The 24,104-nt window shown below is 40.6% G+C and overlaps 1 protein-coding gene across 10 annotated transcripts in view; it reads right to left on the bottom strand.

The window, feature by feature from the left end:
* The window catches only part of atp2b2 (ATPase plasma membrane Ca2+ transporting 2), a 291,015-nt gene that overhangs the window by 29,691 nt on the left and 237,220 nt on the right, over window positions 1–24,104 (bottom strand). For all 10 annotated transcript variants that reach the window (XM_061938488.2, XM_061938418.2, XM_061938435.2 and 7 more), the window contains 4 exons: window positions 20,404–20,645; window positions 17,276–17,510; window positions 1,636–1,815; window positions 1,470–1,557 (listed from right to left, as the gene is read on the bottom strand). In XM_061938488.2, the coding sequence (XP_061794472.2) occupies window positions 1,470–1,557; window positions 1,636–1,815; window positions 17,276–17,510; window positions 20,404–20,645 (745 nt within the window). The remainder of the gene's footprint in view (window positions 1–1,469; window positions 1,558–1,635; window positions 1,816–17,275; window positions 17,511–20,403; window positions 20,646–24,104) is intronic.

The raw sequence follows: 24,104 nt of genomic DNA, 5'->3' as shown, positions 1-24,104 counted from the left end.
GGATTGGTCGGGGTGGGACGGGGGCGTGGTTGGGGGCGTGGCTAAAAGGGGAGGAGTATATTTACAGCTAGAATTCACCAAGTATTTCATATATATATATATATATATATATATATATATTTTTTTTTTTTATATATATATATATATATACTGTATATATATATATATATATATATTTTATTATATATATATATATGTATATATATATATATATATATATATAAAATAAATACTTGAATTTCAGTGTTCATTTATTTACACATATACACACACACACAACACTCATCTACTCATTGTTGAGTTAAGGGTTGAATTGTCCATCCTTGTTCTATTCTCTGTCACTATTTTTCTAACCATGCTGAACACCCTGTCTGATGATGCATTGATGTGTGGCACGCACAAAAGTGCTTTAATCAAATGCACTAGATGGCAGTATTGTCCTGTTTAAGAGTGTCACAACATTGCTGTTTACGGCAGACGGACTGCTTTACGGTATACAAAAACGTGACTGCTGTTGTTGTGTGTTGTTGCCACGCTGGGAGGACGTTAATGAAACTGCCTAACAATAAACCCACATAAGAAACCAAGAACTCGCCCTCCATCATTCTATAGTTATAACGTGATTGGGCAGGTACGCTTTTTTATATTGTGGAGGACCTGAGTCCGCCTGAATTTCGGGAGATTTTCGGGAGAAAATTTTTCCTGGGAGGTTTTCGGGAGAGGCGCTGAATTTCGGGAGTCTCCCGGAAAATCCGGGAGGTTTGGCTAGTATGGTATAAGTCGCACCCCCGGCCAAACTATGAAAAAAACTGCGACTTATAGTCCGAAAAATACGCTAATAAAGACTTAATTTAGAGTTATTTGGTTAGGGTTAGGGTCAGGGTTAGAGGGTTAGGGTTATAATAAGGCCATGCCGAATAAGGCATTAATAAGTATTTAATAATGACCAGTTAAGAGCCAATATATTACTAATTTGTATGTTAATAAGCAACTAATTAATGGTGATTATGTTCCCCATACTAAAGTGTTACCATGTTTTTTTACTGGTGCATAAAATGAACCGTGCATGAACATCACCTTGTTCAAACAACAAAACCAACACAGTGCATAAACTCACAACAAATTACACACCTGCAAATCAGTCTGCTGTTTTAAACCCAATGCGGCCTCTGAATGAGTAACACATGTTAAGAGGGGAGCCAAACGACTTCTCTTTAAGCGAGTCGGAGCTTTTCTTTCGGGCACTCACGCACATCCGTGAGACAGCCACGACACATACAGACAGCGCTCGGTCTAAAAGTGTCTCTAAAAATGTGCAAAATTTTAGATTTTCTCTTAAAAATATTTTTACACAAACAGTGTATTAAAAAGATGGGGTTTATGTAAAAAAAACCTGTTTGTTTAAAAATGGTAAATTTTAAGTCTTTTTTTTTTTTTTTTTTTTGGCTTAGTAACAAACAGCTCATCACCTTTGACCAGCGTGTGCTTGTCTGTGGGGGAAGATCTGGCGAGGACGCGAAGTTTTGGCCAAACTTTGTCGATCCGCTCCTGTTCCACCTGAAACACAGGCACCAAAGAAGTGATATACAAGTGACATCTCGCCTCCTATTCCAAGGTGGCAGTTCTCTGCAGCACCTCTCCTTTCTCGTTGCGGATCCTCCTGTTGAATTCTTTCCCGTCGATGCAGAGGAAGTCCTCTCCGGGATGGATGATGCCGCATTTGATGGCGATGGCCCTCGCCGTGTTGATGTTGTCCCCGGTCACCATGCGCACCGTGATGCCCGCACGCTGGCACTTCTGAATGGCATCTGGCACCTAAACAAAAACAGAGCAGATGTTTTTTGTCTTTGGCGTGTGTTCGAAACAGTACTTCCAATTGCCTCCAAGGCCAAAAATGGTCAATACATTTGTGACACTGTTGAAAATATGCTGTAGTAGGAATACAAACCCCAAAACCAGTGAAGTTGGCACGTTTGCGTAAATGGTGAATAAAAAACAGAATACAATGATTTGCAAATCCTTTGCAACTTGTATTCAATTGCATAGACTGCAAAGACAAGATATTTAATGTTCCAACTGGTAAACTTTGTTATTTTTTGCAAATATTAGCTCATTTGGAATTTGATGCCTGCAACACGTTTCGAAAAAGCTGGCACAAGTGGCAAAAAAGACTGAGAAAGTTGAGGAATGCTCATCAAACCCTTATTTGGAACATCCCACGGGTGAACGGGCTAATTGGGAACAGGTGGGTGCCATGATTGGGTATAAAAGCAGCTTCCATGAAATGCTCAGTCATTCACAAACAAGGGTGGGGCGAGGGTCACCACTTTGTGAAAAAAATGCATGAGCAAATTGTCCAACAGTTTAAGGACAACATTTCTCAACGAGCTATTGCAAGGAATTTAGGGATTTCCCCGTCTACGGTCCGTAATATCATCAAAATGTTCAGATAATCTAGAGAAATCACTGCACGTAAGCAATGATATTATGGACCTGCATCAAAAAGCGACATCGGTGTGTAAAGGATATCACCACATGGGCTCAGGAAAACTTCAGAAAACCACTGTCCGTAACTACAGTTCGTCGCTACATCTGTAAGTGCAAGTTAAAAGTCTGCTATGCAAAGCCAAAGCCATTTATCAACAACACCCAGAAATGCCGCCGGCTTCTCTGGGCCCGAGCTCACCTAAGATGGACTGATGCAAAGTGGGAAAGTGTTCTGTGGTTTGACGAGTCCATATTTCAAATTTCTTTTGGAAACTGTGGACGTCTTATCAAAGAGGAAAAGAACCATCCGGATTGTTATAGGCGCAAATTTCAAAAGCCAGCATCTGTGATGGTATGGGGGTGTATCAGTGCCCAAGGCATGGGTAACTAACACATCTGTAAAGGCACCATTAATGCTGAATGGTACATACAGGTTTTGGAGCAACATATGTTGCCATCCAAGCAACGTTATCATGGACGCCCCTGCTTATTTCAGCAAGACAATGCCAAGCCACGTGTTACAACAGGTCAAAAAAAATACTTGGGTCTATAAAGTAAAAAAAAACAGTTCAGAGCTCAACTGCACTGTTTTGGGGAAATTTTGCCAATCATTCACAATCTGTATGTCTTAATTAATACGTCTTAATTCTTCCATGCATTCTGAGTAAAAAAAATATGGCTATAAATAAGGTTTGTGAATGATGAACAACATTCCAAAAAAAGCTCAATTCCCCTTTAATCGTATAAACAGAACTGTCCTGTATTTATCTTGCACAATCATCGAACATCCATATCTCAGTAGATTTTGCCAAACTGTGTGTCAAACTCTATCCATTTGTTTGACAAAATACGCCAAATCCAAGGAAATCTTCTAAGCCATATCTGGCTAAGTTACGTGCAAGAAGGACAAAATATGGATCTATTTTGTCGCAGGCTAGAAAGGTGCATGGAACACGGTGTACAGTATGCAGTGCAAACAGCTCTCTGCTGCCAGTGTGTGTGTGTGTGTGTGTGTGTGTGTGTGTGTGTGTGTGTGTGTGTGTTCTTGTATTTCTTTCCTTCTTGAGACATCAACAAGGAAAAGTACCTTCCATATGTGAACAAGTTAGAACATAAATCCTGGTCGCAATACTGGAAAACCATTGCATCTATTAGAGAATGTCTCATTTGCACCCCTGGTGGTGAAATCTATCAAAATAACAAGTGTGTGTAAAAATTTGAAGTGCTCCCCCTCTGGCCAACATATGTAATAACAAGTGCGTGTAAGAAAATGAAATGCGCCCCATTTGGCCAATATTAATGAAAAAAATAAAAATAATATCTATATAGAGACATACTGTAATAACTTGAAGTAAATAATGAAGATTAAAGAACAATTACAAAAAAATAAATTAACTAAAAGCAATCTTTTTCTCACGTGTCGACTTTTTTCATATAAAATTGGGAACAATTTCTCATATTCTTTCTGTTTCTGTAATAGTGCAATATTTCCTCGTAAAATTAATACTTTTTGTAATGTAAAATTATTACTTTTTAATGCAAAATGGTGACGTTTGTCGCATAAAATTCTGACTTGTATCACAATATTGCCATTTTTTTTATTGTTCTCGTAAAATAGTGACAATTATTGAGTAAAATTATGACTTTTGTCATAATTTTGCCAAGTAAAATACAGATTATTATAATATTGCCAACATTTTAAAGATTTCTTACTAAATTGTGACTTTTGTCGAGTAAAATTACGATTATTTTCATAAAATTGCCAAAATTGTAGGCTTTTCTTGTAAAATTGCGACTGTTTTGAGTAAAATTCCAACTTTTATCATAAAATTGCACAAACGTTCCGTTTTTCTTGTAAAACTTTGACTTGCGTTGAGTAAAATCACGACTTTTATTATAATACTGCCAAAATTCTAAGTTTTTTCAGTGAAATTGTGACCGTTTTCTTGTGAGATTCCAACTCGTTTTTCACAATAATCGTTTTTATATTTGCATAGTTTGTATATATTATTAATGTTGTAAATGCAAATCTTTATATATCTAGAAAGGGTGGTCCTAAAGAGGCAGGCATTTTTCACAGGTCTCGAGAAGGTAAGACATACAAGAATGTGTGTGTGTGTGTGTGTGTGTGTGTGTGAGATAATGTGTCGTAGAACTGAGAGATATTATGTATATAGGGATGGATGCACGCTACACGCCAGCATGTCCTCTTCTTTGGCAATGGTCAGTGTGGGCGAGCTGCGCTCTCCAAACCCACACATAAACAAACGCGTGTCGGTGCAGCCACGCTCCGCAGAGGCAGGGAGGAATATGCGTATACGTTTGACTCCCGAGTCACTTGGGCATGTTCCACATACACGCTAGGGTTTTACACACTCCCAGAACTCCACCAAACGAAGCCTCTCATGCATGTAAACATGAGGGATTGGAATCATCTGAAGAGATAGCACTTCACACTTGTCATTTTGCTTCAGATAAAATAAACTCTGGTGTGTTTGCTGTTCCAGTACTGGTGAACTGAGGGTGTCTTGATCCGATATTGAAGTCATCATCGAATTACACTATATTGCCAAAAGTATTTGCCCACCTGCCTTGACTCACATATGAACTTGAAGTACCATCCCATTCCTAACCCATAGGGTTCAACATTATGTCGGTCCACCTTTTGCAGCTATTACAACTTCTGGGAAGGCTGTCCACAAGGTTGCAGAGTGTGTTTATAGGGATTTTCCACCATTCTTCCAAAAGCGCATTGGTGAGGTCACACACTGATGTTGGTCGAGAAGGCCTGGCTCTCAGTCTCCGTTCTAATTCATCCCAAAGGTGTTCTATTACGTTCAGGTCAAGACTCTGTGCAGGCCAGTCAAGTTCATCCACACCAGATTCTGTCATCCGTGTCTTTATGGACCTTGCTTTGTGCACTGGTGCACAGTCATGTTGGAAGAGGAAGGGGACCGCTCCAAACTGTTCCCACAAGGTTGGGAGCATGGAATTGTCCAAAATGTTTTGGTATCCTGGAGCATTCAAAGATCCTTTCACTGGAACTAAGGGGCCAAGCCCAACTCCTGAAAAACAACCCCACACCATAATTATCCACCAAATGTCACACTCGGCACAATGCAGTCCGAAATGTACCGTTCTCCTGGCAACCTCCAAACCCAGACTTATCCATCAGAGCTCCTGAGCGCGGCTCATTCTTTCCCAAATGTTTGTAGAAACAGTCTCCATGCCCAAGTGCTTGATTTTATACACCTGTGGCCAATTGATTAGGACACCTAAAAATCAAGGCATGGGTAACTTACACATCTGTGAAGGCACTCTTAATGCTGAACGCTGCAAACAGATTTTGGAGCAACATATGTTGCCATCCAAGCAACGCTATCATGGACGCCCCTGCTTATTTCATTAAGACAATGCCAAGCCACGTGTTACAACAGCGTGGCTTCATAATAAAAGAGTGCGGGTACTAGACTGGCCTGCCTGTAGTCCAGACTTGTCTCCCATTGAAAATGTGTGGCACATTATGAAGCCTAAAATACCACAATAGAGACCCCGGACTGTTGAACAACTTAAGCTGTACATCAAGCAAGAATGGGAAATAATTCCACCTGAAAAGCTTCAAAAATTGGTCTCCTCAGTTCCCAAACGTTTACTGGGTGTTGTTAAAAGGAAAGGCAATGTAACACAGTGGTAAAAATGCCCGTGCCAACTCTTTTGCAATGCGTTGCTGCCATTAAATTTTAAGTTAATGATTATTTGCACAAAAAAATATGTTTCTCAGATGGAACATTAAATATCTTGTCTTTGCAGTCTATTCAATTGAATATAGGTTAAAAGGGATTTGCAAATCATGGTATTCTGTTTTTATTTACGGTTTACACAACGTGCCAACTTCACTGGTTTTGTACAATGATTCGTGCTGATATTAGTAACCGCACTAACTAACCGCACCAAAGTGAAGTGAAGTGAATTATATTTATATAGCGCTTTTTCTCCAGTGACTCAAAGCGCTTTACATAGTGAAACCCAATATCTAAGTTACATTTAAACCAGTGTGGGTGGCACTGGGAGCAGGTGGGTAAAGTGTCTTGCCCAAGGACACAACGGCAGTGACTAGGGTGGCAGAAGCTGGGATCGAACCTGGAACCCTCAAGTTGCTGGCACGGCCACTCTACCAACCGAGCTATACTGCCCCAAAGTGTGCACCGAGTGTCTTTTTAAAAGTGTTTGCCCGGGCCACAGTACAGAACCAAGTGTGAACGCACTTCACTTTAGTGAAGGATTCATTTGTTGAACAAATCAAAATGTTCTTGCAGTTCCACATTCTTCATCTGGTTATCAAGCTACCAGGCTCCCAACTGCCTTATTGTCATCCCTGCCCCACTTCTTTCTTGACCCACGACAAGAACCAGCAACTAAATGAAAAGCAGAGGAGATCAAAGAAGGTAGGAGGCCTCAAAAAACCCTGTCTCAAACACCAATTACTATTCTTCCTTCTTCTTATTATCTTCTTTTCTTTAAACCTATTTCGTGTCCTTCTAGGGCAGCCCTATGGGACAGCAATGTGCTTTGCAGCCCTTTAAAAAAATCCACTGACGAGAAGCAAAAGCCAGAGGTGACAATCTGCCTACGTTGCAAGAGAGCGGTTGAGGTCGAGCTGAAAGAAGAGTGTGAATAATGCAACATGCTTTTCTTGTACCTGCATGAAATGAGGTCAGTTACTCCTTTATACACAAATGGCCTGATTTACTTAAGGTTGGCATGCATTAACATGTAAACTTGATTTTCCTGGGCCTATTTATTTCAGTGCCCTTAGCAGTGTTTTCCTACTCCTGGCAACAAAGATGACTACTTTTGGACAATGAGGATTCACAAACTTATCTTTTTGAAGCTGAATATATGGAGGATGAAGTGTTGGTTAGAGAAGTTAAAGTTAAAAGTTAAAGTACCAATGATTGTCACACACACACACTAGGTGTGGTGAAATGTGTCCTCTGCATTTGACCCATCCTCTTGTTCACCCCCTGGGAGGTGAGGGGAGCAGTGGGCAGCAGCGGTGGCCGCACCCCGGAATCATTTTTGGTGATTTAACCCCCAATTCTAACCCTTGATGCTGAGTGCAAAGCAGGAAGGTAATGGGTCGCATTTTTTATAGTCTTTGGTATGACTCGGCCAGGGTTTGAACTCACAACTAGAGATGTCCGATAATGGCTTTTTTGCCGATATTGTCCAACTCTTAATTACCGATTCCGATATCAACCGATATATACAGTCGTGGAATTAACACATTATTATGTCTCATTTTGTTGTGATGCATTAAACAATGTAACAAGGTTTTCCAAAATAAATCAACTCAAGTTATGGAAAAAAATGCCAACATGGCACTGCCATATTTATTATTGAAGTCACAAAGTGCATTATTTTTTTTAACATGCCTCAAAACAGCAGCTTGGAATTTGGGACATGCTCTCCCTGAGAGAACATGAGGAGGTTGAGGTGGGCGGGGTTGGGGGAGGGTGGGGTTGAGGTAGCGGGGGGTGTATATTGTAGCGTCCCGGAAGTTCTGGGTATTTGTTCTGTTGTGTTTATGTTGTGTTACGGTGCGGATGTTCTTCCGAAATGTGTTTGTCATTCTTGTTTGGTGTGGGTTCACAGTGTGGCCCATAATTGTAACAGTGTTAAAGTTGTTTATACGGCCACCCTCAGTTGACCAATAATGTATGCATTCACTTGTGTGTGTGAAAAGCCATAGATATTATGTGACTGGTCCGGCACGCAAAGGCAGTGCCTTTAAGGTTTATTGGCGCTCTGTACTTCTCCCTACATCCATGTACACAGCGGCATTTTAAAAAGTCATAAATTTTACTTTTTGAAACCGATACCGATAATTTCCGATATTACATTTTAAAGCATTTATCGGCCGATAATATCGGCAGTCCGATATAATCGGACATCTCTACTCACAACCTACCGATCTCAGGGCGGACACTCTAACCACTAGGCCACTGAGTAGGTAGGGTAGATAAGCTGAGCGAGTACTGAAAGAGGGTGAAACGTTGGAGCCAACGGGGCCCGGGAGAGTCAGGATCAGGCATGACTTGGTGTTGTAAATGTTGAGCTTGGACCCAAGCAATGCCAACAGAAATGGAGTGCTTCTGCTGCACTGAATGGCACGCGATGCTGTTATCGATGCAAATGCTTTTTTTGTGTCTGGGGAGGAGGACACTGCTCAACAAAACTGCATCACAACGAAAAAGGAAATGTTTATACTAACCGTAGTAAAAAAAAAAATTCCACCTGCCCAAAATCAACTGGAAAAAATGTATCGGGCCAGCTTGAGTAAACGGACAAATGTCCAACAAGCAGCCAGGGCGCATTCCAATGCGCCCTCATCTTTGCGCTCTGCTTGCCGCGCCTCGGGACGCGCCCACGGCCGCGTCACGCCCACATGCCGGCAAGGCTGTGGGCGATCAGCAATCAGCGCACCTGGACCTGATGAGAGGGAGCTGTATAAAGGACCAGTGGAGCCAAGGATCCAGGCGGGAACTTAGTTTACCCTTGGTGTACCGTAAGCCGAAGACTTATGCTCTCTTTCTCGCTGCGTTTTCCCTCCGTATCTGACGTCCTTGTTTGTTCTCCCATAGTTCCTTCCCGAGTCTTACCAGTTGTTTCCCCTTGGACTGCCTGACTCGATCCTCGACCCTCGCTCTGGACACGGACTCCGACGCCTCTCTCTGCCCCACTGACCTCACGCGGATCACGTACCCCTTTTGCCTAGCCCCCTTTGGATTTGTCTGCTTCCTCATCCAACATCACGTTAATACACAACAGCTAACTACACACATAGTCTAACACCACTCACTCTTGGATTTTGTCACACACTCCATTTCCTTAGTTTAGTTAGTATTGTTTTGTATTATATATATATATATATATATATATATATAAAAAATAATCTTTGAACATACTGCCCCCTGGTGTCTGAGCCGTCAACTCCCTTTCTGCAAACATCGCTATAATGTTGATCATGATACATGCAACAAGTTTGTTATTACAACTATATACACTGTCGAGCTAGCGGTGTACAAACAAAATATTAAATACTTTACAGATACTGTAATAGGATTGTTCATGTTTTTCAGTCAGTACAGATTGGTGTACTATCACATTTTGTTGTGTATTACAAACTCATAAAGCCAATCAGCTGCTGACACAGAAGCGGGCTTACGGCTAATGTCGTAGCAAGGCAATATGTTTTTACGCCAGATAAACAGTTCCTCAGTGTTTGCTCCTACAATAACAATGTCGCTACAGCTTGGTTATTATACAGGTTACGGAACGTAAATGAAGTATTGTTGACGGTTTCGAATGCATTTTTAGAGTGATTTAGAGGCAGAATGTACTTCTTCCATTAGCTCCCCTGCTGTCCACCTAGAATGAGCCGATTATTACAAATTTGAATGCAAAGAAACAAAACAAAAAACATCTGTTTTTGTCTCTAATGTTTGTGAATAATAGGCAAAATTGGCCCCAAAAAAGTGCAGTTCCCTTTTAAGTGAGAAAAATAAGGAGCGCAATCGATTTAGCGTGTCCGTCTTCATGAATACGCAGAATATATGATGATCACCAGAACGCTCACAATACTGGGAGAATATGCAAGCATAATTATTCAGCATGCAAAGTGCGATTTATTGTGACTAAAACGGTTCTGCAGGCGCTATTTTGTATATTAATTTACAAACCCCGTTTCCATATGAGTTGGGAAATTGTGTTAGATGTAAATATAAATGGAATACAATGATTTGCAAATCATTTTCAACCCATATTCAGTTGAATATGCTACAAAGACAACATATTTGATGTTCAAACTGATAAAATTTTTTTTTTTTTGCAAATAATCATTAACTTTAGAATTTGATGCCAGCAACATGTGACAAAGAAGTTGGGAAAGGTGGCAATAAATACTGATAAAGTTGAGGAATGCTCATCAAACACTTATTTGGAACATCCCACAGGTGTGCAGGCTAATTGGGAACAGGTGGGTGACATGATTGGGTATAAAAACAGCTTCCCAAAAAATGCTCAGTCTTCCACAAGAAAGGATGGGGCGAGGTACATCCCTTTATCCACAACTGCGTGAGCAAATAGTCAAACAGTTTAAGAACAACGTTTCTCAAAGTGCAATTGCAAGAAATGTAGGGATTTCAACATCTACAGTCCATAATATCATCAAAAGGTTCAGAGAATCTGGAAAAATCACTCCACGTAAGCGGCATGGCCGGAAACCAACATTGAATGACAGTGACCTTCGATCCCTCAGATGGCACTGTATCAAAAACCAACACCCGTGCTAAAGGATATCACCACATGGGCTCAGGAACACTTCAGAAAACCACTGTCACTAAATACAGTTGGTCGCTACATCTGTAAGTGCAAGTTAAAGCTCTACTATGCAAAGCGAAAGCCATTTATCAACAACATCCAGAAACACCGCCGGCTTCTCTGGGCCCGAGATCATCTAAGATGGACTGATGCAAAGTGGAAAAGTGTTCTGTGGTCTGACGAGTCCACATTTCAAATTGTTTTTGGAAATATTCGACATCGTGTCATCCAGACCAAAGGGGAAGCGAACCATCCAGACTGTTATCAACACAAAGTTCAAAAGCCAGCATCTGTGATGGTATGGGGGTGTATTCGTGCCCAAGGCATGGGTAACTTACATGGGTAACTCATCTGTGAAAGCACCATTAATGCTGAAAGGTACATACAGGTTTTGGAACAACATATGCTGCCATCTAAGCGCCGTCTTTTTCATGGACGCCCCTGCTTATTTCAGCAAGACAATGCCAAGCCACATTCAGCACGTGTTACAACAGCGTGGCTTCGTAAAAAAAGAGTGCAGGTACTTTCCTGGCCCGCCTGCAGTCCAGACCTGTCTCCCATCGAAAATGTGTGGCGCATTATGAAGCGTAAAATACGACAGCGGAGACCTCGGACTGTTGAACGACTGAAGCTCTCCATAAAACAAGAATGGGAAAGAATTCCACTTTCAAAGCTTCAACAATTAGTTTCCTCAGTTCCCAATCGTTTATTGAGTGTTGTTAAAAGAAAAGGTGATGTAACACAGTGGTGAACATGCCCTTTCCCAACTACTTTGGCACGTGTTGCAGCTAAGTTAATGATTATTTGCAAAAAAAAAATAAAGTTTATGAGTTTGAACATCAAATATCTTGTCTTTGTAGTGCATTCAATTGAATATGGGTTGAAAAAGATTTGCAAATCATTGTATTCCGTTTATATTTACATCTAACACAATTTCCCAACTCATATGGAAGCGGGGTTTGTAGCTCGTCTGAAGTCTATGTGCAAGCTCGCACAGCTCCTTCCTCACGGCCGTGATCGCACTGCAAAGACAGACGATGTACGGATAATCCTCGATCCTACTTGTGTCTGTGAACATGTTTAGACTGTCAGAAAAAAATAAATAAAACATTTAACATATCGTCTATACAGCAATATCATTTAAAAATGGTATAGTTAGTGGATGACTTAAGGAGCTGATTAAAACACATCAGTTTGTCGTGGTCGTTTTTTATTTAATGGCGTTAATTTTTTCATTTAGGGAATTCATTATTATAGTATACAGTATCTCCTATATAAAACATTATTGCAACAAGCATTTTCTTGCATTTGGATAATTTCAGACGCATGAATGCGTTAGAATAGTTTCTGTTTTCTATAGATTCTGATTCTGTATTGTTTAAAACATTTTATAGATTGTAGATGTGTGCTGTTTGTTTAATATTGCAAAACCCCACAGGTTGGAGAGCGTAATAACATGAAAGTGGAGGGAAATTAGTGTTTCCATGGGCACATAGTGTCAGTAGAACTCCTCCCATATCTGAGTTTTTACCTCCGGGACCGCGGAAGCCACACAACGCTTGGCCGTTCGGTACCTGTCCCATGAGCCAAAAAGGACCCGGTAGGACTCTTTTTCAGGTAAACATCATGTTCACACATTCACTCAATTTGACGTGTTTTCATTGTGTTAAGGCAAGGTTCTTAGCCTTTTTGACATCGGGGCCCAACTTTTCCACTACAGAGGGGCCCGGGCCCACTCAAATATTAACACTGAATTATTACTCTTGATTTTTTGGAGTAAATTTTTGTTTTCATGTTTATTTATTTTGTTGTATGTTATGACATAGAAATGTTGCCATAAGTTTTCTGAGTTGAACAACAAATGTTTTAAGTGGAGTGGGGACGGGGTGGCGCAGTGGAAGAGTGGCCGTGCGTGACCCGAGGGTCCCTGGTTCAATCCCCACCTAGTACCAACCTCGTCATGTCCGTTGTGTCCTGAGCAAGACACTTCACCCTTGCTCCTGATGGATGCTGGTTAGCACCTTGCATGGCAGCTCCCTCCATCAGTGTGTGAATGTGTGTGTGAATGGGTAAATGTGGAAGTAGTGTCAAAGCGCTTTGAGTACCTTGAAGGTAGAAAAGCGCTATACAAGTACAACCCATTTATCATTTTATTTATTTAAGTGTGTCAATAGGGGGCATATATTATAAGTTTATACTCATCTTGTTCCTTTTCATTCATGATTTATTTTGATGTTATTTTGATATTTTTTTTGTTGTTGTATGTTTTAAAAACAGAAATAGAAATGGAAAGCGTATTCCATAAGTATATATAACCTACTAACAGTTTAAAAGGATAAACCTTGTCAAATGATATCAAACTATGGGTTCATCGCAAAACTTATTATCAAGGCTTTGGTCAGGCTGATTAAAAAAATATTACTCATATGACAATAGAGTTCCTTTAATCTTTGAATCGAATGCAGTTATATAAAAGTCTTAGGATAATGTATAGTAAAATATACTACAGCTGGGTTGTCCATAGTGTGGCCCGGGGGCCATTTCCGGTCCGAGCCCCTTTCTTACTGGCTTGCGACAAATTCCAGATTACAGCATAACACACAAAAAAAACGAAGGAAAATGAAACTCGCCCAAATCCTCACAGAAATCATACCTGAAAATCAAAAAAAATAAATAACATAAATATAAATAAAATAACATTTTTGCAAGATATGGTAGGTCAAAAAGGAGAAATTAAATATCTCAAAGGGATTCAATTTGATATTACACAAACTTGCTTTGTTGCTTATAATACAAAGCTAAGTTGTAAATGTTTTGTTCAGATAGTTTAATAACAATTGACTTATTGTACTGGTTTCAGTATATTTGTGCTGAATTTCCCCCAGGAATCAATAAAGTCCAAACCCCGTTTCCATATGAGTTGGGAAATTGTGTTAGATGTAAATATAAACGGTATACAATGATTTGCAAATCCTTTTCAACCCATATTCAATTGAATGCACTACAAAGACAACATATTTGATGTTCAAACTCATAAACTTTATTTTTTTTTTGCAAATAATAATTAACTTAGAATTTCATGGCTACAACACGTGCCAAAGTAGTTGGGGAAGGGCATGTTCACCACCGTGGGCTTTCCTTTTAACAACACTCAGTAAACGTTTGGGAACTGAGGAGACACATTTTGTAAGCTTCTCAGGTGGAATTCTTTCCCATTCTTGCTTGATATACAGCTTAAGTTGTTCAACAGTCCGGGGGTCTCCATTGTGGTATTTTAGGCTTCATAATGCGCCACACATTTTTAATGGGAGACAGGTCTGGACTACAGGCAGGCCAGTCTAGTACCCGCACTCTTTTACTATGAAGCCACGTTGATGTAACACGTGGCTTGGCATTGTCTTGCTGAAATAAACATATGTTGCTCCAAAACCTGTATGTACCTTTCAGCATTAATGGTGCCTTCACAGATGTGTAAGTTACCCATGTCTTGGACACTAATACACCCCCATACTATCACAGATGCTGGCTTTTGAACTTTGCGCCTATAACAATCTGGATTGTTCTTTTCCTCTTTGGTCCGTAGGACACGACGTCCACAGTTTCCAAAAACAATTTGAAATCTGGACTCGTCAGACCACAGAACACTTTTCCACTTTGTATCAGTCCATCTTAGATGAGCTCAGGCCCAGCGAAGCCGACGGTGTTTCTGGGTGTTGTTGATAAACAGTTTTCGCTTGCATAGGAGAGTTTTAACTTGCACTTACAGATGTAGCGACCAACTGTAGTTACTGACAGTGGGTTTCTGAAGTGTTCCTGAGCCCATGTGGTGATATCCTTTACACACCGATGTCACTTGTTGATGCAGTACAGCCTGAGGGATAGAAGGTCACGGGCTTAGCTGCTTACGTGCAGTGATATTACGGACCGTAGATGGTGAAATCCCTAAATTCCTTGCAATAGCTGGTTGAGAAAGGTTTTTCTTAAACTGTTCAACAATTTGCTTACGCATTTGTTCACAAAGTGGTGACCCTCGCCCCATCCTTGTTTGTGAATGACTGAGCATTTCATGGAATCTACTTTTATACCCAATCATGGCACCCACCTGTTCCCAATTTGCCTGTTCACCTGTGGGATGTTCCAAATAAGTGTTTGATGAGCATTCCTCAACTTTATCAGTATTTATTGCCACCTTTCCCAACTTCTTTGTCACGTGTTGCTGGCATCAAATTCTAAAGTTAATGATTATTTGCACAAAAAAAAAAGTTTATCAGTTTGAACATCAAATATGTTGTCTTTGTAGCATATTCAACTGAATATGGGTTGAAAATGATTTGCAAATCATTGTATTCCGTTTATATTTACATCTAACACAAATTCCCAACTCATATGGAAACGGGTTTTGTACACGTTAAAGAAGCGTCTCAAAACAAGGATTCCTCAACAAAGGGGTCTTCACCAAAATTGAATGACTTGTTCTTTAGGCCATGCACCCCAAAGCTAAGTAGTTTTGCTTTATCCTGTTAGCCGGCAATGAGACCACAACCTTCCTGTCCAATATAGTAAACTATTGGCCCATCCAAGTCTAAAATGCAATATCGCGCTTAAAATAATTGCACTTTGAGACCTGTTTCTCTATAGAAAGTCTCGACCTTGGACAGACGTGAGTTTGTGTGTGCTTGTGTAAGACCCCTGGGGCCGAGTCAACCTCAAATTTAATCAAAGGACGCGGTGAAGAGACAGCTTCCTGTGAAGAACCCTTTGGAGAGTCTGCTCAGTCATTTAAAAAGTGGAGCCAACTCTGTTCTCCGTTCACACATCTGGGTTGCTTTTGTTATCAACTGTCAAGACACAAACCAACACTGACAATCATGCTGTCACAATGAAGCGTAACCACGGTGACCCACGGTACTACTGTACAGCGAGAGGACGAGGAAGGTGAGAGGTTTTATGCAATGTGGAGACACATTTTACTTATTGCATCCGAAATTATAGAGGACAGCCGGAAAAAGGGGCTTGTACTCAAGGTAAGCTAACGAGAGCCATTTTATCCGAAAGGAGACTGAGGGCATGAAGAAAAATGGAGTGCTGCACCAAAATAGAGATTGTGGAGTGTAATACTGCAGTGTCCAAGACAAGCTAACATTTGCATGTGTCTTTTTGTCATTGACTTTTTGATAACACTTTAGTATGACTTTTTGGGTAACACTTTAGTATGGGGAACATATTGTAAGTAACAAAGACTTAATTAAGAGTTACTTGGACACTAGGGGAACATATTGTAAGTAACAAAGACTTCATTAAGAGTTATTTGGACACTAGGGGAACATATTGTAAGTAACAAAGACTTCATAAGAGTTATTTGGACACTAGGGGAACATATTGTAAGTAATAAAGACTTAATTAAGAGTTATTTGGACACTAGAGGAACATATTGTATGTAACAAAGACTTAATGTAGAGTTATTTGGACACTAGGGGAACATATTGTAAGTAACAAAGACTTAATTCAGAGTTATTTGGACACTAGGGGAACATATTGTAAGTAACAAAGACTTCATAAGAGTTATTTGGACTCTAGGGGAACATATTGTAAGTAACAAAGACTTCATTAAGAGTTATTCGGACACTAGGGGGAACATATTGTAAGTAACAAAGACTTAAGAGTTATTTGGACACTAGGGGAACATATTGTAAGTAACAAAGACTTCATTAAGAGTTATTTGGACACTAAAGGAACATAATGTAAGTAACCAAGACTTAATGTAGAGTTATATGGACACTAGGGGAACACATTCAAAGTAACAAAGATTTAATTAAGAGTTATTTGGACACTAGAGGAACATAATGTAAGTAACCAAGACTTAATGTAGAGTTATATGGACACTAGGGGAACATATTCTAAGTAACAAAGATTTAATTAAGAGTTATTTGGACACTAGGGGAACATAATGTAAGTAACAAAGACTTAATTAAGAGTTATTCAGACACTAGGGGAACATATTGTAAGTAACAAAGACTTCATTAAGAGTTATTCGGACACTAGGGGAACATATTGTAAGTAACAAAGACTTAATTAAGAGTTATTTGGCTAGGGTTAAGAATAAGGTTAGGATTAGGATTAGAGGGATAGGTTTAGGGTTATAATAGGGTTGACCTGAGGAGGTAGTGTACAGTGGGGCTTGCAAGATCCAACTAGAATCATGCAATGTGGTTTTTTTTCTTCCAATCAAAGGACTAAGCCGGTGGTTCTCAATCATTTTCTGTTACAACCCCCTTAAAGGACATCAGTTTTTTCACAACCATTGCCTCTCATTTACCCCGACACACCCTTGTTCCACCAATGCTTCTCACTGATACACTATCAACACATCTTTTGAACTCCAAAACACGGCACATGGCTCTCCTACCTCCGGCCGGACGGGGTCTTCGATCCCGACGACGCAAATGGCCGTGAGGTCGCTGAGGATGTTGTTTTCGTCGTCCCAGTTGGGCTCAGGGTTGCTGGAGAAGTCCCGGTAAGCCACGCAGATGGTCCTCAAACCATTGCAGGCCATGGGCTCGATCACCTTCTTCACCATCTCGTCCTTGTCACGCGGACGGAAAACCCTGGGCTCACCCACCTCGTTCAGGACGTGGTTACATCTGTCACAGGGAAGTAGGTATTGCAATCAACATAACGTTAATATTATGTGAATGCTCCAAAGCATTCACACAATACACCAAAATTAATGTATTTATTCTTGTTATTCTCCAGATTTACCTTCTACCTTCCACATTTTTCATCCGATTTAAACCGTTCCAACTTCAAACTGTTCAGCCTATTCGGGAATCGCGGGCTTTCCCTTGTCAAATTCCAAAAATTCCCAGATTTCCCAGAATTCCAGGATTTGCTCCCATTCATAATGAATTGGCCATTTTTCAAACTTCCACAATTTCCAAATTTTTCAACCGATTCAAACCATTCCACCCTCAACGTATTCCACTCATCCTGGATATTCAAACTATTATTTTTCCAAGTTAAAAAAAATTCCAGGAATTCCCAGAAATCCTGTTTTTTCCAAACCCTTTTTTCACCCTTTTTTGGTTGACTACTTCTTCCACATTTTTCAACCCACTTCAACCTTTCCACCGTCAAAACATTCCTCTTAATCAGGACAAAAAACTAAGTTGTTTTTTGAACTGGAAAAATTCACGAAATTCCAGGAATCCCATAATACAATTTCTCAATTAAAAATGTTACTACTTCAACATTTCTCATCCGATTTGAAAAATTCTCACACCAACTCATTCAGAATATTCAAATGTTTTAGCATTTTTAACAAAATCCCGCTTTTCCCAACATTTCCAAGAAGTTCCCTTTGAAATTAATTGGACATTTTTCCAAAAAACAGAATTCTTACATTTTTCTACCCATTCAAACTATTACAACATCATCACATTCCACTCATCCTGGACATTCAAACTAAAACGTTCCCAAGTTCCAAACCAAATTTTGGTTTTCCTGGAAATTCAAACTCTTCAATATTCCGCTCACCCTGGACATTCAAACTATAATTTTTCCAAGTTCAAAAAAGTTCCAGGAATTTCCAGAAATCTGTTTTTTCAACCCCTTTTTCGGTTGACTACTTCTTTCACATTTTTCAACCCACTTCAACCTTTCCACCGTAAAAACATTCCTCTTAATCCTCTGAACTGGAAAAATTCCTGAAATTCCAGGAATTACATCGTACCATTTCTCAATTAAAAATGTTGCTACTTCAACATTTCTCGACCAATTTGAAATATTCCCACACCAACTCATTCAGAATATTCAATTTCTTTTTAGCATTTTCAAAAAAATCCCGCTTTTCCTAAAATTTCCAGGAAGTTCCCATTGAAATGAATTGGACATTTTTTCTAAGAACCAGAATTCTTACATTTTTCTACCCATTCAAACTATTCCAACATCAACACATTCCACTCATCCTGGACATTCAAACTAAAACATTCCTAAATTCCAAATCAAATTCCGGTTTTCCTGGAAATTCAAACTCTTCAATATTCCACTCATCGTGGACATTCAAACTATAATCTTTCCAAGTTCAAAAACGTTCCAGGAATTTCCAGAAATCTGTTTTTCAACCCCTTTTTCGGTTGACTACTTCTTTCACATTTTTCAACCCACTTCAACCTTTCCACCGTAAAAACATTCCTCTTAATCCTCTGAACTGTAAAAATTCCTGAAATTCCAGGAATTCCATAATACCATTTCTCAATTAAATATGTTACTACTTCAACATTTCTCGACCGATTTGAAATATTCCCACACGAACTCATTCAGAATATTCAATTTTTTTTAGTATTTTCAAAAAAATCCCGCTTTTCCTAAAATTTCCAGGAAGTTCCCATTGAAATGAATTGGACATTTTTTCTAAGAACCACAATTCTTAAATTTTTCTACCCATTCAAACTATTCCAACATCAACACATTCCACTCATCCTGGACATTCAAACTAAAACATTCCCAAGTTCCAAATCAAATTCCAGTTTTCCTGGAAATTCAAACTCTCCAATATTCCACTCATCCTGGACATTCAAACTATCATTTTTCCAAGTTAAAAAAAATTCCAGGAATTCCCAGAAATCCAGTTTTTTCAAACCCTTTTTTCGGTTGACGACTTTTTTCACATTTTTCAACCCACTTCAACCTTTCCACCGTCAAAACATTCCTCTTTATCCTCTGATTAATAAACCACATGATGTTAGTGCACCAGTCGAGGAAAATTATCAAACTAGGCCATACCAAAGACTATAAAAATGGGACCCATTACCTCCCTGCTTGGCACTTAGCATCAAGGGTTGGAATTGGGGGTTAAATCACCAAAATTATTCCAGAGCGCGTCCACCGCAGCTGCTCACTGCTCCCCTCACCTCCCAGGTGTTGGAACAAGGGGATGTGTCAAATGCAGAGGGTCATTTCACCACACCTAGTGGTACTTAAACTTTAACTACATAAATAACATTCTGTAATTTGATTTTGATATACTTTTAAAAAAAAAATCTTGATTGAAAATTAACACCAATGAGTTGACTGATCAACAGTATCACATTCAGAAAATACAAATAAATTATAAAAAAAAACCCAAAAAAACAATAACATTATGATTTGTACATTTTCAGAATGTGCTTGTTCTATTTTTAAACAATCTGAATGTGTCTTTATTTTTATGTTATTGTGCCGTGATTTTACCAGTCCGGCCCACTTGGGAGTAGATTTTTCTCCAAGCTCTACAGCTTGGTTAGTATACAGGTTACGCAATGTAAATGAAGTATTGTTGGCGGGTTTTGGATGCATTTTAAAGTGATTTAGAGGTAGAATTGATTGCTCCCATTAGCTGCATTGCCAACCATCTAGAAAGAGACCATTTTTACAAGTTAGACTGCAAAACAAAATAAAAATAATAATAATATTTTTGTCTCTTATAATTATTACGAACAATAGGCAAAATTCCCCGCAAAAGTGTTGTTTCCTTTAAAAAATTCCACTTTTACATACTTTTTGAGGACAATCTCCGACGCTCCCTTGCTGTACATGCGGAAGCTTCCGTCGGGCAGTTTGATGACGGTGCTCATGGACTTCCTGACGGAGTTGAAGGTGTACACTTTGTAGAGCTTCTCCTCCGGGATCTGGTTCCGTATGGGCTGGTAATCTCGCTTTAGGTCCAACACCAATCCCAGCAGGCCGCACTCCGTCTTGTTGCCCACCTGTTTGGGCAGACCGCCTTCCTTATCTGGAGGCTGGAGAGACGCAGGAAGCGAGAGAGAGTATTTTTAGCATGGAATACAGTCACTATGCTATTCATTCTTATTTGTCTCAGCGAAGGCTAATTAGCATGAATATTTCACCATTTTGACTGAATGCAAAGCTTAAAAATTGCACATCACTGAAGATCCGTCGTATCACACCGGAGTCGTGTTTCAATACGAACATCTCTTAATGTTGTCATCTCTCAGCGACTAAAAAGAATAGCTGTCACCCTCACACAGGCTGTCTTTTTAAATGTATCTTCCCTTTTAGCCGGCGCCCAAGTGCAAATCTCATTAACGTCAACATCACACGCAGTTTGCTGTCCTTGCAAAAAAAAGAGTCTATGCCCATCTCGTTCCAAGCAGACAGTAGTTTGCATGAAGGCATACGGTATAGCAACGCTAAGTTAGCAAATGGCTAACTGTAAAACAATGACAAGCGCATTGGAGAGGTCACACACTGATGTTGGTCGAGAAGGCCTGGCTCTCAGTCTCCGTTCTAATTCATCCCAAACGTGTTCTATCGGGTTCAGGTCAGGACTCTGTGCAGGCCAGTCAAGTTCATCCACACCAGACTCTGTCATCCATCTGTCATGTTGGAAGAGGCCCGCTCCAAAATGTTCCCACAAGGTTGGCAGCATGGAATTGTCCAAAATGTGTTGGTATCTTGGAGCATCCATCCATCCATCTTCTTCCGCTTATCCGAGGTCGGGTCGCGGGGGTAGCAGCCTAAGCAAGGAAGCCCAGACTTTCCTCTCCCCAGCCACTTCGTCCAGCTCTTACCGGGGGATCCCGAGGCGTTCCCAGGCCAGCCGGGAGACATAGTCTTCCCAATGTGTCCTGGGTCTTCCCCGTGGCCTCCTACCGGTTGGACGTGCCCTAAACACCTCCCTAGGGAGGCGTTCGGGTGTCATCCTGACCAGATGCCCGAACCACCTCATCTGGCTCCTCTCGATGTGGAGGAGCAGCGGCTTTACTTTGAGCTCCCCCCGAATGGCTGGGAGCATCAAAAATCTTGGAGCATTCAAAGTTAATTTCACTGGAACTAAGGGGCCAAGCCCAACTCCTGAAAAACAACCCCACACCATAATTCCTCCCCTACCAAATTTCACACTCGGCACAATGAAGTCCGAAATATAGCGTTCTCCTGGCAACCTCCAAACCCAGAAAAGCGTGATTCATCACTCCAGAGAACGCGTCGCCACTGCTCTAGAGTCCAGTGGCGACGTGCTTTGCGTTGGACTTGGTGATGTATGGCTTAGATGCAGCCACTCGGCCACGGAAACCCATTCCATGAAGCTCTCTGCGTACTGTACGTGGGCTAATTGGAAGGTCACATGAAGTCTGGAGCTCTGTCGCAACTGACTGCGCAGAAAGGTCGGCGACCTCTTTGCACTATGCGCTACCACTTGGTGGCTGAGTTGCTGTTGTTCCCAATATAAGTAAATCTTTGGATCAACTTCAGATCTATATGAAAAGTGAAAGTGTGTGATCAGCGGCACTCGCTGGGACGCGACTTCCACATCTTGGTCCAAGCGAGTGCCACCAGGGAAATCTAATCACCTGCCGGCTGTGTCTCGCCGTCGGCACTGCCACGCCCCCCGTCCGATGGTACTCTGTCTTCAGCACCATGGATAGAGGCGGTGACCTTGGCTCCTGCAGGCGCGCTGATCACTCCCTCCCTCCACAATAGCATTTTTAAAGTTAAAAAAAATTCCAGGAATTCCCAGAAATCCTGTTTTTTCCAAACCCTTTTTTCACCCTTTTTTGGTTGACAATTCTTCCACATTTTTCAACTCACTTCAACCTTTCCACCGTCAAAACATTCCTCTTAATCAGGACAAAAAACTAAGTTGTTTTTTGAACTAGAAAAATTCACGAAATTCCAGGAATTCCATAATACAATTTCTCAATTAAAAATGTTACTACTTCAACATTTCTCATCCGATTTGAAAAATTCTCACACCAACTCATTCAGAATATTCAAATGTTTTAGCATTTTTAACAAAGTCCCGCTTTTCCCAACATTTCCAGGAAGTTCCCATTGAAATTAATTGGACATTTTTTCAAAAACCAGAATTCTTACATTTTTCTACCCATTCAAACTATTCCAACATCAAACCCATTCCATGAGCTCTCTGCGTACTGTACGTGGGCTAATTGGAAGGTCACATGAAGTCTGGAGCTCTGTCGCAACTGACTGTGCAGAAAGTCGGCGACCTCTTTGCACTATGCGCTACCACTTGGTGGCTGAGTTGCTGTTGTCCCTAATATAAGTAAGTAAATCTTTGGATCAACTTCAGATCTATATGAAAAGTGAAAGTGTGTGATCAGCGGCACTCGCTGGTACGCGACTTCCACATCTGCCGCTGATCACACACTTTCACCGGAGTCTGCCGTTCAGAGTTGAACAAGGTTTATTAACCATCAATATATTTTGCTGTCTTGACTTTTCAGTCTGTCGTCTTCCTCTCCAACTCTCCGACCCTCCTCCTCCTGCTGTTCCCAACCGCTACTGTTAAAGACAACTCGTACCACCTGGGAAATCTAATCACCTGCCGGCTGTGTCTCGCCGTCAGCACTGCCACGCCCCCCCGTCTGATGGTGCTCTGTCTTCAGCACCATGGACAGAGGCGGTGACCTTGGCTCCTGCAGGCGCGCTGATCACTCCCTCCCTCCACAATAGCATTTTTAAAATGTGCCACGGGTTGTTAAAAAATGTGCTAAAAAATTAGGTCCTGCATGACATGGAGTGCCCTTGGTAAAACGCAGGATCCTTCCAATGGTACGGAGGAAAATTTAAAACAATTTCAATAAAATGTATGTACATTTAATATGAATAAAAGAATAGTCTGTGTTTGTGTAAACATCGGCAGTAATTGGCAAAAAGGTAACCATTTATTTCCAAAACCTGCCAGACTTCCAATTGAAAAACTGTAAGTGGACGACGCTCATCATTTGAATTTTGGAACAGAAGAGCGCGAGCCGCATCCACAAAGAGCAAGTCAATATTTGGACTTTGGGGAGGAATAGAAACAAATTATTCATTTTCGGTGCAGGCATTTATTCACATGGCTCGCTGCCGCCTTCAGACAAGAGTTCCAGCTGCTGGAGAGGAAAATGGGGTTAAAACGTCATATATTATTAAAACCCAATCAGTCCTGGCCCATTGTCACCTCACAGTAATTGGAGTGCTCCATGTTTAGCTGTGTGAGAGTAAAAAGTAAAAAAAAAAATGGAGACGCTCTGATAATGACCAATAATTACATCAGGGAGATGCTGTTTGATGAACAGATGGAACCAATGTCCTCATCCACGCTTAGTGTGAATTAGTTAACTGTGGACTACTCTAAACTCTTAACTACAAATGCATGACTCAAGGCGGCCACCCTGTAGCCCAGCAAGCATGTTTTAGGGTGATTATGATGCGCCGACCAAGTTCCTTGGGTG

The sequence above is a fragment of the Nerophis lumbriciformis genome, linkage group LG03 (assembly GCF_033978685.3).
Source record: "Nerophis lumbriciformis linkage group LG03, RoL_Nlum_v2.1, whole genome shotgun sequence".
Classification (NCBI taxonomy): Eukaryota; Metazoa; Chordata; class Actinopteri; order Syngnathiformes; family Syngnathidae; genus Nerophis; species Nerophis lumbriciformis.
The sequence above is the reverse complement of the archived record's forward strand: the minus strand, read 5'-3'. Positions and strand labels throughout refer to the sequence as shown.